Source organism: Strix aluco, chromosome 13 (assembly GCF_031877795.1).
Source record: "Strix aluco isolate bStrAlu1 chromosome 13, bStrAlu1.hap1, whole genome shotgun sequence".
Taxonomy (NCBI): Eukaryota; Metazoa; Chordata; class Aves; order Strigiformes; family Strigidae; genus Strix; species Strix aluco.
Genome location: NC_133943.1, coordinates 19,658,959 through 19,675,551, shown reverse-complemented (window position 1 = coordinate 19,675,551; position 16,593 = coordinate 19,658,959). Strand labels below are relative to the sequence as shown.

At 38.0% G+C, this 16,593-nt stretch overlaps 1 protein-coding gene across 9 annotated transcripts in view; it reads right to left on the bottom strand.

The window, feature by feature from the left end:
- Positions 1–2,369: 2,369 nt before the first annotated feature.
- Positions 2,370–16,593, bottom strand: part of MATR3 (matrin 3) — a 28,197-nt gene continuing 13,973 nt past the window's right edge. For 8 of the 9 annotated variants that reach the window (XM_074838819.1, XM_074838817.1, XM_074838814.1 and 5 more), the window contains 13 exons: positions 16,292–16,353; positions 15,735–15,776; positions 15,371–15,474; positions 13,536–13,588; positions 12,952–13,077; positions 12,253–12,378; positions 11,912–12,082; positions 10,511–10,642; positions 8,655–8,698; positions 7,791–8,181; positions 5,747–6,140; positions 5,026–5,147; positions 2,370–3,438 (listed from right to left, as the gene is read on the bottom strand). In XM_074838819.1, the coding sequence (XP_074694920.1) occupies positions 3,388–3,438; positions 5,026–5,147; positions 5,747–6,140; positions 7,791–8,181; positions 8,655–8,698; positions 10,511–10,642; positions 11,912–12,082; positions 12,253–12,378; positions 12,952–13,077; positions 13,536–13,588; positions 15,371–15,474; positions 15,735–15,776; positions 16,292–16,353 (1,818 nt within the window). In that variant the 3' untranslated portion in view covers positions 2,370–3,387. The remainder of the gene's footprint in view (positions 3,439–5,025; positions 5,148–5,746; positions 6,141–7,790; positions 8,182–8,654; positions 8,699–10,510; positions 10,643–11,911; positions 12,083–12,252; positions 12,379–12,951; positions 13,078–13,535; positions 13,589–15,370; positions 15,475–15,734; positions 15,777–16,291; positions 16,354–16,593) is intronic. The other variant, XM_074838818.1, reaches the window with a different exon arrangement.

Below are 16,593 nucleotides of genomic sequence, written 5' to 3'. Positions count from 1 at the left end.
CTTGCTCTGCTTAGCTCTTCGCATTACACCACCTGTTAGGCTGGAAAGTGTCCTGTGCTATCAAAACACTCGCGTGGGCAGCCTTCTAAGCAGGAAAGAGGCTATCTAAGGATAACAATTTCATTAACATTTCTCTGCTCAGACCTTTACTTCCTTCCTCCTGAATTTTAGTAAGGGATAACCAACTCTACAGAAAATCTGGGTTTTCTTAGGTTTTGTGCGGACTTCAATCAAGCTGTTTATACTGATTTTATTGGTCACTACTACTAACATGTTTCCAGGCCCTAAGAGCTTTCTCTAGGGCCGGTCATATGCTCACTAAATGCTTAGCTCCTAGCCAGGTACAACCTTCAAATACCCCTGCAAAGATCATCCTTACAAAAATCAAAACTACTGTGCTCTTGCTACTCTTATTTCCACAACTGTTTCCAATTCTAGTTTAATAAGTCCAGCATGACACATGGCTTTCTCATCTATAATGGAGGCTTCTCTTTCTACTTGTTTCCAACAGCATTCAGGAAGCCAGAGCTGTGTTGCACCTCTGCTGAACTACACACATGGCAAAGTGGTAACAGCCTCTACGGTTACTCTTCTGAGTTGAAATTAATGTATGAAAGCTGGCATCTAAACTGCAGAGCCTGTCTAATATTTCACTCTAGTCCCATGCCGCATGCTTTCCCATCACCCCTCCACAGTACAGATACAGTTATCTCCAAAGAGTAAGCAGCCCCTGGCAAGACCACATATCAATCTGCCACCAAAGTGTGTTCCTGGCATCTGTCCTCAAGATCAAGTTATTCTGATGCCTTCATCAGAAATTAGTGTAAGGCATGTATTCTTTCCCTGCCCTTTGCATGTAAACAACATTTTTCAGAAGCAGATTAGGTTTGTTTGACTATTTTCTGATGGATAAAAGCATCATGTTGCACACATACAGGTGTGAAGAATTAGATACAGCTATCAGGGCTTTGAAAGTATATGCATTAGGCATCTGACATCTGCTGATACCAGAAACTGAGTGTTGAAACGTCTTAAGTTCAACTATGCCACAGTCACTTTATGCCTGGGAATTCTTTGTTTAGACACTAAACATGATGTAACATTCTCCAACAGTTCAATCCCTGGCAGTTACACAGGTTAGCATTTACAACAGGGAGAGGACAGTAGGTGCAGGATCAGTGACCTACACAGCTATTTAAGATGCAGGTAATAGCTGAGGAAAGGCTACTTTAAAAATAAGACATACAGACCTCTAGTATTTTAATACGTTAATCTTAACTGCGTGTTGTAATGAAACTGTTAAAATGCTTGGGGGAGGTAGAGACCTTCAGAATAAATTTTTATGAACCACCTTCAGAGAGCAGGGGGATGACTGCCAAACATGGCCCCAGCGCTCTGAAGTCACATCCTCTGCTTGGCTGATGAACTAAGCAGCCTCTTGGAGACAGATGAATGACAAATGTCATCATAAGCAAGTGGCCGTCCAAATACATCCTTGTGACTAGTCAAAATAGAACTGACTGCAGGGCAGCTGTTGCTTGCACTTTCTTTCAGGGGCCTAGGAAAGCTGTAGAGTCATTTTAAGACTATATCACTGCATTACATTTAATAAATTTAATCCAAACACAAACAAAACTTTGCATACTAATGAGTGCCATGTACAAAGCAGTAATTTATCTTTGTAAAAGTGCAAGAATGAGTCATTGCACGGTAAGATTTTATAATGGGGATATGCTATTTAAATAAAGTCTGCAGCCGTAGCTACTTATTAGCATTTCAACATTATACCAAATCCCCAGAGAAACTGCTACCATCACAGTATGAGATGTTGGAAGTTTTACTTAATTCTTGCACAAAAGGGATTTCACACCTTCCCTTTTTTGAGGGTGCAACAGCAGAAAGTTACAAGACTTTACTTCCACAAAACACACCATCTTGTGTCTATCTGCTTAAGTAAATGAACTTCATCAAGATTCATCCTCCTACATTTGAAAACCTGTCTTAGCACTGCAGCCTCCCTGTTGGCCATGAGGCTCAACAGGTTGAAGGAATTGTCCCTAGTCAATTTATCCACGTGAACATGATGTAGCTTGAACTTCAGCTTTGATGAAAATACCATAAAACTCAAGAAATAAAAACTGTCAGCAGAATATACCTACCAGTGTTTTAACAAGTGATATTTTAATTTGTTTGGAAACGAAAGAGGTTTTAGGAAAGAGAAAGAAAAGTTATGCAGTAAGCTGCTAAATCACAGGTGTTAAAACATGCAAATTTTAAAAAGACAGCTAGAGTTTCAGTGTGGTATCATGAACACAGGAGTAAAGAGTTCAGTAGACACATTGGTTAACATGCCAAACATCTATAACAAATTACTGTTGCCTAGCCTTGTTTATTGGTAAATCACTTTAGTAACCTGAATTCACAAATAAGCAGTAAATAACAAAAACTACAGATAAACACAGGTTACACATGCAAATTCCTGTTCACATCTCACATGTGCAGGTACATTAAGAGCACAGTTCTAAAGATTCTTGACAAAACCAGATTTTAACCAAAACGATTTTAAAATGCAGGTATGAAAAAATTACATGTGAAGAATATAAAGATACCTTTTTACATTTCAGGACTCAAATGCTGCTTCTGAATATACTAGAGATGTATGACAGCTACAAGATTCAAGTAAAAGCAGGAAGAGCTCAAGGAAATAATACTGGTCAGAGGAGAATGGGCATTTACTTTTCACTAAAAATACAAGGAATAGCTGAATAGGGAAGTCTATCAAGAGCTAAGAAAAAAAATCACAAAGTTGTAAAGCTGACTAATCACTAATTGTTCTATTTGCTATACAACAGCAATGACATTAAAAGAAACTGCAATTCAACATTTAAAAATGCAACTTACATTTAAAGACGTCTCAAAAGTGAAATGCAATGACAGCCTTACACACTCAAAATTAAATATCTGCTAGGCTCAGACAAATATGGAATGTTCTAGATAAAATAAAATACAGTGTTACTTTTTAATTTTTATTGAGAATGGAATTGAAAGACAATTTCTGAAGCTTGAAAGCAGTAAATTTCACTTAAATGAAGTCTTCTTCCCATAGATGAGCTATCCACGAGGGTGTAAGATTTTTTTCTTTAATAGCTTGAAGTGTCAAAACAAAAACTTGTTGCCATTCTCACATTAAGAACAAATTTTTTGTCATTAACTTAACTGCATATGCTTTTTGCTACAACATTTAACACGTGAACAGACCTATAATGCCTACTGTATTTCACTAAAACAAAAAAAGAATACAGTATTTCCGTCTACTACTTGTACTGCTTTTAAAAAAGATTAACATTAAAAACAAAGCCACTGTTTTCCTTACATCCTTCCTTCCTTTTAAGCTTCTTTCTTTTGCCTGTGGTCTTCTGCCATTTTATCCAGAATTTTCTGTTAAAAGAAAGCAATCATATTTTGGATATATTTAAAGAGTTTCTCAGTCATGCCATCAATAATAGAAACAGAAATTCAATTTTCAGGTATTAACTGCAAAGGTCATAACTACAAGACTGGCACTTCTCCACATACTGAAGTGGAGCTCCTCTGAAGCACCACCTTATCCAGCTTGCCACTAGTGAACACCAAATGGCAGCCTCTGCCTGCCGTTAATGCCTTCCCCCCAGGCGGGCAAGCCAAAAGAACTACTTTCAATTTTGTCATGGACTTGTGACAGCAATTGTGCCACTTACCTGGTTGGAATTAGCCATCTATAAAGCCAGGGACGAAATATCTCCCCTCCCTAGAGAAGGGTTATTTTGGAAGTTTAAGGAATTTGTTATCATTTTGATGACATTTGGTAGCACTATCAATTAATCTGTTTATTTACTCATTTGCTCTCAAAGTGAGCGAGACTCCCAGCTAGAGAAGTGCCTTGCCATTGTGAAACAAAAGCTGCATTCCCCACTTTCCTTCCCTGATTCTAAAACCACACCAGTGTTACAAAGCCATTCAAGAGCAGCTTGCTAGTCATTTGTGCCATGGAAAAAGCAACTCAAATCATGTTTCACTGAAGTGAGAAAGTTAATAAACTGGGACTATTTCCCCCACTTCCCCTTTTACATCAAGTCTTTAAAGTCTCATAATCAGATACCTCAATGGAAAAAAAGAAAAAAAAAAGCTATGGGTGATGGATGAGGTGGGTTTTTCTTACTACAAGACTCTGCATGATAACTGATTTTCTGATCTACTCCTTCATAATGTTGTTTGCTTTGTGACATTTGTTTGTGCCATTTGCCTTCCAGGGCCCTGTACTTGTTTAGGGTTCCCTATTATTGCAAGGAAGAAAGCAAACACTTTGAGTCTGAGATGCCACCTTCTTTTCTATGGAACCCCCGGGGTTTGTTTTCAGCTCAATAATCAACTGATATGAAATCAATTTATGTGAACACTGCATTATTATTAGAATTTTGTTTAGGATTTCCCTTTCTTGGAGGCGATATTTAAAAGCAGCTCACAGTACACAAAGATAGAGCAGCAGCATTATCATTCGTGCCATGCAATCATGTGATACCTAATCCAATTAGAAATTGTAAAACATGCTCACAAAGTCAGAAGTTGCAAATATGGATTTTTAAATCTATAAAAACTTCAGCTTAAGCTCTGTTGACTGGTTAAAAACATTCTCAAAGGGACAACTGGAAGGGATTTGAGTCATCTGTATTTACTCTGCACCACTACTTCTACGCCTGGCCTTTACTCCAATCAGAGCGCCCTCTTTAATCCAAATTTACAAAAAAAATGCTGGAGCCCATCTTTAAAATGTGTATCCTGTGTATTATTTTCACAAGATGAAGTTTTGGAGAGGTCTAACTTGAGTTAAGTTATAGAATAAGCCAATTTCCACTTCCTGAAAGTTGGGGTTTTTGGGTGTTTTTTTGTTGTGGTTTTTTTTTTTTTTTTCTCCTCAGTCCAGTCTCATTCAGATCTATTCCCCAGGAAAGAATCACGCCATTTAAAATGAACAAGTTTTTGCCTTACCTTCAACTTTTGATAATGAGGAAGGCTGCTGCAATGGGTCTTTTTTGCAACATCTTCATTTGTGTAGAACAGGGAACACAATTTGCAATAAAACCCTGTTTTGGGTACCACATAATTCACACCTAGAGAAGTAAACACCACAAAATAAACTAAGAGATCTACTCTACATCATTTCTTTTAATGTCATATGTCATTTCAGCTAAATCTTAAAACCATAAGTCACTTTACATTAAAAGCTGCTTTATCTTTAAAAGTCCTTGTTTTAGTTTAGTCAAGCCAGGGCCTAGTAATAACTAAATATGTGCAGACTTTTTTTTTAAATTTAAAAACAAACTTTCAGATTAAGGGTCCATTTTATTGGTTCCTTCAAAAGAACTAAGAACGTTCTGTGATCAGTTTCTGAGTTCTGAGTATTTAGGATGAAACTAAACTATTACCACTACTGTGATTTGTGCTATTAATTGAATTTGTGTTGCTGAAATATACCTCTTCCGATTTAATTTCTGCCTAAGGAAAGTGTTATGGAGAACTGTATGAAAATAAGGTAAAAAAGAATGAAAATACTAGGGTTAGGGGAAGAGTGAAGAAAGGGAGAAGAGTGGGAAGCCCTATAATGAAAGGCTCAGAGGCAATGTGTTGCCAGAAATAAAAGTCAAATGAAATGAGAAATGCTACTGCAATGCAGAGACACGTATTTGAGAAGAAATGGAAGTAGCCTTACCAACAGGAATGTTTGGCTGGTATGGCCCAATCCTAAATTCATCTGGAACAAGAGATTTCTCCTGGACATTCTTTGTTTCCTGTTCATCCTGGGTGTCTGTATTTTCATGGGCATTCTTCTCAGTATCCTGTGCTGCTGTGGTATCAGAAGCTTCAACAGTTTCAGCCTTCAAATTGTCTTCGGTTTTGGTTCCATTTTCTAACGTTTCGTTTTCCTGCTCTGGCTCCTCAATCTTGTCTACCTTGATTTCTGCCAAACTATCATCATTTTTGCCAGCAGATTTTACTGCCAAACCTGACTTGCGGAGTTTTTGATGATCCGAGTCTTCTTCATCGCCAACCTCATCTAGAGTGACAAAACCTTCCATGCTCCGCGGAAAGCCACCCACGTATCGCTGTTGAGAAAACGTTTTCCTTATGTCAGCTTATTCTTAAACGGTTCCCTCAAATTGTCTTAATTTTCAGAAGAGAAACATCTTCTCCAAATTCCCTGGAAAAATGCTCAAATTCTTCCTTCAAGACCTACCTCACTCATTCAAAATGTTACTCAAGCATGCAGAAGTGTAAGAAGCTCTTTTAAAAATGTACTCCACTGTCCCAGAATCAAGTGCTCAATTTCAGAATATTTTTTTTTTTTTGCATCATGAGGGTCCACTGTTTTATCCTATCAACATGGGATCTTCAACTTGAGAATTTCAGTATTTTTTTAATATTCTTACTTTGAAAGTCCTTCTAACATAAGTATTTTAAGTGGAAGTCATTTTGGAATGCACAAGTTTTGTTTCTAAAGACAGTCCCACAAGATCCTCAAATTTATGCCTGTGTAAAAGGTAAAACCTCACAAGAACAACTCCGTGCTCACTAACAGTATGAAAGTTCATTTAAAGAAATTAAGAGCTCTTTTTTCAACCAAGAGCTTAGAGCTTTTGCATTTAAAAAACCCAACCAAACCAAAAACCACCCCAAAACCACCAAAGCCATGGAAGTCTCTTAAAATCCAGCTTCATTAAAAGTGAATCTGACTGAATTGTTTTGTTTTTAAACATTCCTGCTGATACAGAGACATCAGTATTCCACATGCTTAACAGCAACCTTGAGTAGTACTGAAACAGCATTAGCTTTATATCTGTGCTCTAAGAATGTAGGTCTTCAAGGAAGCAAGTTTGGGTTTTGAGGCAGTTTATCATAACATACCCACATAATAACAAGTAACCACTGCCGTTTGCATCGGCAGTATTAATCCCAACACCATGTACCTAGCTTTCTGATAGAAGGATCCCCCCAAATTGAAAACCATGCACACTTCATTCATTAAGAATAAGGAACATGCCTTACTTTGTTGCAAGACAACATACCAAGTTCATAAAGTTACTAAACCTTTGCATGCTACTCCACATAACTGAGTGTGATTAAAAAAGCAGCTAGTAGGACATAAAAAACCATGAAAGTGTGGGATCATCTGGTGAGAAAAAGGAAATTCAGAGCAAGTAGCCTATGACTGAGGACACCTTGAAACTATTTTTTTTTCCTCCAATTGGAAGTGGGCCTTAGCTAACCACAAATGGACTTGCCTACCTTTCTGGCTAAGCATAAAATGTAGTCGTACATACAATTTTGTCCAAGTCTAGATTAGCCTCAAGTCCCAGATAAATAATTTTTTGAATGCCGTTGTTCTGCTCTGTGCTCAAAAGAGTAACTACAGCCAGTCCCACAAGAAACTGCTCAGGAGAAAGTAGTTCCTGGCTGCTTAGTACTAGTCAAAAAAGGGGTGAAGAGAAAGGCAAGAAAAACCCCAGGAAGCGATATGGGTAGAAGGTTAACGGTTTCTGTCAAAACAGAAACAGTGACTGACTCCATTTGCAAGTTGCATCCAATGGGATCTTCCATTTTCTTCACAGGAGCTTTAACAGCTGTTTCTCTTCAGACAGGTGTGCCATGCATGTGTTTAAAGACCCACAGAAAAAGATCTGAAATAGAATGTACTGTGGTGTGCTACTGAAGTTACATAGGGTTTTCCACACTCAGGTACCTTGCTATATGATTACCTTTTTAAGCTTTTTCTTTGCTGCTGGATTGGCCACAACATTCCCCTCAGTTTTTACGGTCACATCATCAGTTGTGTCCTTTTTTTCTTCTGTAGTCACATCTGCTAAATTGGCAACATCTGCATCATCTCCTGCTGAGCTGCCACTTTCTAACAGTGCTGCTGCTTCCTCCTCGTCCACTAGCAACTCATCTTCAGATTCAAGGAGTAAACTAGGCTCATCTTGGTCTGCCTGTTCACTACTCTTAGTGCCCGATGGCTCAGCAGCATCATCTTGTTTCTCCTCTTTCACTTTATCTTCTACACTGCCACTTTCAGGTTTCTGAGTAGCGTCTGTTTTAGACTTCTTATCACTTGGAGAATCTTTGCTGTCTGGAGAATATGTTCTCTTTCTGTAAAGAACAAAGAATACTTGCTTGTAAACCTGAAGAGAGCCCAGAAATTACTAAAAAAAAAGGTAGGTAATTTTTCTAGACAAGCCTGGAAAAGACTGTGTTTTAGTTCAGAAAATGGAAGGTTGAGGGAAACCTTGAAGGATACCATTCTTCAAATATGCAAAAGGCTGCTGCAAGGAGGGACTGTCCTTACAAGAAAGGACAACAACTGCTCATGGGTTTAAATTGCAGGAAGGCAAGGCTCATTAATGACTGGAAAAGATTTCCTGAGGAGCCTGAAGAGGCTGTGAAATCTCCACCATTAGAGGAAGAGGGTAGGTAGCATATCAGAAACAATTAATCTCAAGGCACAGCAAACAACAATTTGATCTCAGAGCTTGCCTCCCGTCTTCTGCATGATTTCTACACTCTGGATGAGGTATTTTCATATTTTTTTTAAACAACATCATGCTTTAGCAATAGGAAATTACCTAGTTTTATCCTTTTTCAGCAGTTCAACTCCTTTGTTTGGAATCTAAAATAAAATTTAAAAAAATTTCAAGTCACAATAGAGTATTTTTTATACAACTGTTGCAACACCAATTCAGACCAGACCACACAATCCAGCCAAGCACTTCCAGTTACATTAATCCACAGGTACTCTTTTACCATGCCCACCTACCAATTAATAAACTGCTATTATCTTAGACAAGACCTTACCAACCTAGAAAGCCCATGTCTTTATTCACAGTAATTATCAGTTATTCAATACAAAACAAATGGGATGTCCTGCTCCAAAAAAATCGTATACAATTCTCCTTTTGTTTATGAACTGATACACTGTGGTGCAGGCGATGGCACAAATCAGTCTTAATCCATACTCTTCTCCCTATCATTAGCACTGAGCTACATGGAAAGCTTTAGCAGACTCACAACATTTCACTTATTTATGAGTTACTGAATAGGAAATTCCACTTGTGTGGCAGTAACATGGAAAACTATTCAGTGCATTGGTTAAGTATTTGAATTTGCCACAAAGTGTTCATTATTGGTGCATGATCATGTGCAATAGTAAGATTTCTTCATACTCCACAATAGAAAGCTTTTGTTTTTGAGACAGCTTGACAGTTCAGATTTCTTCTGTCTTTCTACCTAGTGTCCTAGTCTGATGGAGAATGTCTTATAATTGCAAGAGTGGTAGCCTGGTGTTACGTCAAAAAAAGCTATCAGCCAACCCTTCTGTGGGAATATAATGGAAGATTGGCGAGGAGACTCGTAAACACGCTGGAGTGACTTGCAGCTGGGGTGTAGCAAAACACATGTATCATACTACTTGTTGTTTAGTTTTTTAGGTTGGACAAGTAGAACATCTGTGTTTCAATAACACAGGCCCTGTGATAGACTCAGAGGCCCCTTATTGAACATCCTTAGATTCCTGCCTTGCTGTGGGAAAGATCAAAGCACGCTGGAAAACCATGTCTGCAAAAATCCCTGATATATACAGGTGAAAGCAGCAGGTTCGAGATCTTCTCTCTCTTCTCCTCTTTCTGGCTAGCAAGGACTGAGCTCTGCGGTGCCTGCGCCCCTGCTTGCGTGCCTCTGCCTGGGTGCTGCTGCAGAGATCCCCTGGGTCACAAGGTAGTGAGAATAAATTTACTCTTTGCATTTCATCTGTATTTTGTGGTTGTTCCTGTGTCTTGCCTGTGCCAGCTCACACACCTTCCCCCCTTTATATGAAATGCACATGCAAAAGTGCAGTTACATTCTAAGTTTTGACAAAGTTTATTCTTAAAAAATAGATCATAAGACAATCAACCTATCTAGGTAGCTGGGGTTAGCATCCCCAACAGGGATCAAAAAGCTTTCTGGTGCTAAAGAAAAAAGGTTTTGGATAGCATCTAACAGAGGAAACACATCCTGTTGTAATACTTCATAGTTTAAAAAGGCATCCCTAAGAACCTTTTTCTTTTTTCTGTACACAACAGTATGCGTACAACAAAATGGACAAACTGACCAGCAGCTAGGAAAAGAAAAGCCAAGAATTAAGCACACAATGTACGAGTACATAGTTCTGCCACCCAGCTTGATTTTACTCAACGACCATTTTCAGAGGAGGCTGAGGAAAAAGGAACCCACATTACAGAACATACTAAATGGAGAAATTTTAACTTTGTTCTAAGCCTCATAACACTACACTCATGCTAAGTAACTGCACTTAAGTAGCCGGAAAATACTAAAGCAAATCCTTCCATTTTACAATTGGCATCAAATTCTCAGTAAGTGACAGCAGTCTTCTACTTCACTTTACACCTTCAACTACAACTAAAAGACTAAAACCACTACTTACCCTTAACACCAGTTTCTTGTATTTTTCAGATAAATCCACTTTCACACATCTGCCTTGGAACCAAAGAGCTTTGTTGGCACAATGCTCAACCATAGCTAAAGCATCTTCTCTTGTCTCCATCTCAATGAAAGCCTGAAAAAGATTAACACACACACATTAAACTGGTATGAAATACACAACACTTTTGTAGGCAAAACTACTTAATTTAAAACACAGCACTTCCAAATGCTGAAACAAAATTATGAGATTCAGCTATATCCATCCTCTCAAATTAGCCATGCTTTTAAAAGTTTACCAAAGTGCTCTATCTACCCCAGCTTTTCAATTCTGCAGTATCTGTCCCATAGAGAGCTCTGAAGTTAAACAACAGGCATTTAAATAACCTGCAAAAAAAGGTCACCATAAAGTAAAATATGATTCCAAATAAAAAGCATCTGGACAATGAAATTAATATATTTGGTGCTTCAGTATCTGGGAATTCCAGGGTAGCTAAGAAACTACCCCAGTATTTTATTTTTTTAAAAAAGCCTGAAACAGAAAGGCAGTAACTGCTGGTCTGTAAGCCCTGCTTTGCAAGATGTTCCTCCAAGAAACAAGCCTATGACACACGAAGTTTGATGAACAAGCTTTTAAAAACACATCTGGGATAAAGTATCATTGGCAGACAGAAGAAAGCTGTTTCTGCATCCAACTCAGACAGCAAGGGATTTTATTTTTCTAGTGAAATAAGGTCAGGGAGGACTTCCTAGGGGTCATACAATATTCTAGTAATTTTTCACTTCACGAGTGTGGCATTAGGGGATTCAGGCACTCATCTCTGAAAAAGTGCTGGAATTTCCTATTTAACTCAAGGGAGCAACAAACTGGGACAGCAAAGCTGAAAAAAAATTGAGAACTAAATATTTTAAACTCCTGTGTATTTATAGAAATCATGTACATGCACATCCAAAGCATTTTACTATACACATGCAATGCACTATCTTCAAACATCATTTTTTAATGTTAGGGAGTCACAGCAGGGCTGCTTTTGTTTAGTTTTGAAGAATGAAAAGTAAAGGGTAAGTGAAGGAAATGTGCAATAGCAGAATATATTTGTTAGTGTTTTTTCAGCCTTAAAGTTTTAAGACTCCTAGAAATCTGCATAACAAAAAAAAATAAGCCTGAAAGCTAAGTATACCTTCTTCACAGCTGAGGCCTGTTTCTTTTAAAGCAGCTCACGTTACAGTAACATTTCCCAGTAAGCTAGATAGCAGAACACCACCTACAGAGGCCTCTAATAATTTTCATATCTGCTAGAGCAGGAAGTCTACACATGCACCAATTAACGGCACATCATTTCTTCCCAGTTAAAAACCTTAGTTTCAAATGTTCACACATGTAAGTGTTCCTATGGTCAGTTACCTGGCTTTTCATTCTCATGAGGATGTAGTTCTTAATTTTTCCATACGGTTCAGCCAGTTTGAGTACTGCGTTGTCAGAGTATCCCGAATGAGGTAAATTGCTGAGGTGAATCACACGACCAAGTTCTGGTTTTGGCGGCTCAGTTTTTTGGTCAGGTTTACCCTCAGGTTTCTAAAATTAAGAGGGAATATTTTTTTTTTAAGTATATACTATATAAAATATACATGGGTGATTGTCTCAAGTTCATACAGCTGAGAAGTACATAAATTAAAAATAACTTAAATGCAATGACCTCATAACACTGACTGCCCCAGATTTAAAAAAAAGCAGAAGTGTTTTACCTTTATTCTTTTGTATTTCTGTGACAAGTGGACTCTGACTGGTTTACCAAACACCAGTGCAGGTGTTGTTGAATAGTATTCTACTGCAGCCTGGGCATCTTCAGTGGTTGACATTTCAATAAATGCCTGAAATCATATAAAAACAAGTTAAGAGCTACTCCTTCAAGAATCAGTATTTTTGTTTAAAATCTCAAGCTCTTCCTTGCTTTCCCATAAAAATAGCTGCATCAAAAATGAAAACTGCCTTTTGGTTACAACATTAACTGACCTGCAGAACTTGGCATAAACATCACATACTTTATTTAAGTGCACAAACAGAGCTATTTGGTTTGTTTACACTCCACCTAGATTTGGATTCAGAACATTCAACTGCTTCCTGGTTTTTCTCTTCTATGATACTGGCTTTTTCCACTCTTCAAAATATGACACTGTATAATACCAACTATGACCAAGTAAGTTTTCAGAGAATATTAGAAGAACAGAATTTGCAAGCATACTGTATTTTTGAGAAAACTATGAACCACCAGCAAGAAGGATTTTTTAATGATATTTAACTTAAAATGCAGTACTACAGAATTTCTGGAAAGAAACATACTAGTCACTCTTCCTTTCACATATGTGACCTTGGTGACACAGGTGTTACCACATACTAAAGACACCAAGCAGTGCCAAAAGCAGTACTGAAGGGCTTAATCTCACCTCATTGATCTTGTTTAGAATCAGATGATTTGTAATTATTCCAAATGGTTCAACAAGCTGAAGCAGCTGATATCTCAAGTTCTTTCCCCTCTGGAAATCCATGATGTGAACAACTCTGCTTGTTTCCTATTGAAGACAAAGCACGTATCCACAACATGAAAAGAAAAATGTGTATCAGTTAACCTAAAAGAAAGGCTCTGTATAATTTTTTTTATTTATTTTTTAAATTTTCAGTGGTAACCAACACAAGGCACGAACAGAAAAGGCACAGAACCTCCATGGATCTCCAGAGGAAGATGCCTGCCATGCCGAAGCTGCCTTTCTGTACGTTCACATCCCACAGCTTGATCATAACAGAATGTTTAAATAGAGTCTGTACAGTTTTGGAACAAATATTTCATAGAGTACTTGGCACAATGAAACACCAATCTTATTCCAAAGCTTCAGTATTTCCACACAAATAAATCTTAAAATCTCGCTTTTAAAGACAATCCATTAATTAAAAAAAATATGAAAACCAAACAAAAAGTATGTAATAAAATTGTAGCTTGTTTAAAAAAAATGAACAAATTTTTAATACTAACCACTCTGCCCTTCTGCATGTGTCTCGGTCCTTGCATATTTCCATTTCCAGCTCCTTTAAGAAATTAAAAGAATGAGCAAGCTTACTTCAGCTTGTAAGACTGGTATTAAAATGTCTGTCCGTAAGTTCTTAAGAGATATACAAGTCACTTGTAATACTAAAGCAGAATGACATCAAGTTTTAAAAAAATAATTATTTCATTACAGTCTGAAACAGCTATGTGCTGGTTTTGGCTGGGATAGCTAGTTTTCTTCACAGTAGCTAGTATGTGGCCATGTTCTGGATTTGTGCTGAAAACAGTGTGTGGTAACACAGGGATGTTGATGTTGTAGTTGCTGCTGAGCAGCACTTACACAGAGTCAAGGCCTTTCCTGCCTCTCACCCCAGCCCACCCGCGAGCAGGCCGGGGGGCACAAGGAGCTGGGAGGGGACACAGCCGGGACAGCTGACCCCAACTGGGATGTCCCAGACCATACGGTGTCATGCCCAGCGTGTAAAGCTGGGGGAAGGAGGAGGACAGGGGGATGTTCACAGCGTTTGTCTTCCCAAGTCAGCGTTACACATGATGGAGCCCTGCTCTCCTGGAGATGGCTGAACACCTGCCTGCCATGGGAAGTGGTGAATGAATTCCTTGGTTTGCTTTGCTTGCATGTGTGGCTTTTGCTTTCCCTATTAAATTGTCTTTAGCTCAACCCTCAAGTTCTCTAACTTTTACTCTTCCGATTCTCTCATCCATCCCACTGTGAGGGGAGTGAGCAAGTGGCTGTATGGTGCTTAGTTGCTGGCTGCCATTAAGCCACAACAGGCTGTTAATTTATTTCAGAGCTTTTGTAACTTGAGGTCCTCCTTCCTGATCATTCTGTGCAGTTTAGAGAAAGAGCTGCATTTACTAACATGCAGAAATAGCAGAGAATAACTAAAGCCTGCTGAAAAAAAAAAAAATCTCTCCTGTTTTAGAGTAAGATTTGCTATAGCAAAACGTTTCCATACAAAAAAGACGTGAGATCTCTTTAACTAAGATACACTTTTTACAACTGAGGTTTTCGGTGTAGAAAAAGATGCCTAGTTTTGGTTCTAAAACACACCAATTCTATCATAATGCCCATTTTACTAGCAAACACCTGAAAAAAGCCTTTCAGATAGTTTGCCTCAAAGTCAAGTTTGAGATGTTTTGAAAAATTAACAGTATTATTTTAATGAAATCAAGGATGAATGCATCTATCATCTAAAAATTCCTTTAAGTATCTGAAATACTTGTAGTCTGCCAGGATATCTAGGTATATTAATTAGTTTTGCTCTTTTAGTCACTCAAACTATTTAAAAGGTAGGAAGTAACAACTTCAGGCAAGAACCTGATTCTTAGCCTGCCTGCCTGTGAAGAAGAGGCTTGCATCATCTATCTTCCCATTTGTCAGTTGCTATTCAAATTTATTTGCTGAATTCATTTGAAATTAAAGGGGAAAAACACTTAGGTCATTGAATTCTTGCAAGTTTCACAAAAAAAAAACCCACCAACATGTAGCTAATCAGAAGATAAAAAAAAACTTTTAGACAGGAAAAATACAAGTCCAAAACACATGTGGATTAATCAAACACATTTAAAAAAACAGCCAAAATAATGCAGCTGGTAGTTAGCAGATGGTAGAAAGGTGAAAGTGTGGGATCTGAGTACCAGTCTTTGGCCAGGGATGGACTAAAGTATTTCAGTTCCACTGCTCTGAAAAGTGACTGTGTTGTTGTGCTGTTCTAAAACACTGGTAACAAATTAAAAAAAGAATAAGAAAAAAAAAATCAAGAATTTAAAGTCTTGTGAAAGTAGGTGCCTGTTGATGTTACCTCTTGGCCCAACAGGAGGTCCTCCAAGGTGAAATGGAGGTGGTGGTGGTCCCAGAATTCCTGGTGCAGGGTTTGTGGACTGCTGTAACATAAAGGGATCACCCCTAGAAAGAGGGGAAAACACACCTTAATTTTAAACCAAAAAACTGTGAATCTTTCATTCTCAAAAAAAGCCTAATTTCTGCAGAGCATCTAAGGAGATATCAACTTCAGCTACTTTTACGGCTGCTCTTCAGCTAGTAGAAAACAAAGGGAGGTATCAATTTGAAGAAAAGGAGGTGTGTTGTTTCACATAAAATGTTAAGAATGTCCTCTGCTTCAAGTAAAAAAAGTTACAAGTACTTTAAAAGTCGTAACTACTTACATTCCATGTCCTGAATCACTGTCAGGATTCCATTCTGGGTATCTTAAAAGAAACAAAAAAGAGAAGGTAAGAAAAATACAATCTCCTCTACCTATGTAGTAACTTTCATACAAGCAGTGATACCATTCCATCTTAATACAGATAAAAAAGATGGTAATACTGCCCACTGCAAGACACACGAGCAGTTTCTATCGACAGATCAGAAGTGCTATTCTTAATGAGAAACTTCATACCCTATATGTAACATGTCTGCCAATTTATAAGCCAAACTGCACAGTATGTTTCACCAGGAAAATTTACAAGTTGGTGTGACTAGTAAAAAAAATTACAACGGATTCTCAACTGTTAAGATCCAACTCTTTACATATATATCAGCAGGATTTGAAAGCTAGGAACCGAGATCCCTTTTTTGTCCTGAAGATATTCTTTTAAGTTGTTTTTATTTCCTACAAGGCACAGCATGTTTTCTAAACCTGCTTCGTGCAATGTAGTTGGCCATTATTTAGTTGTACATGCCCTCATGCCACAAGAACGTTTACTGTACTTCAAATTCATACATTTCAAGCAGCAGCTGACAACGTCGGCTGTGAGTCGCTCCATTGATATGATGGTTCCACTCCTGCAGCAAAGTAAATAATTAAAAATTAACAGCCACATATGGCAAGCCATTTTTAACAACATAACGTTGTACAGCGCAGTATCTTCTCTTCTAAGCTGAAGTCTTGCAGGTACACAGATAACGAAATCTCTTTTTGTAGTGCTTTAAAGAGACACTGAAATTGGACCTACCTCAACTCCTAACCTGGGTGAAAAGGTGTCTGATGAAAAATGTCTTGCAATCTATGGGCTTGACCCTGCC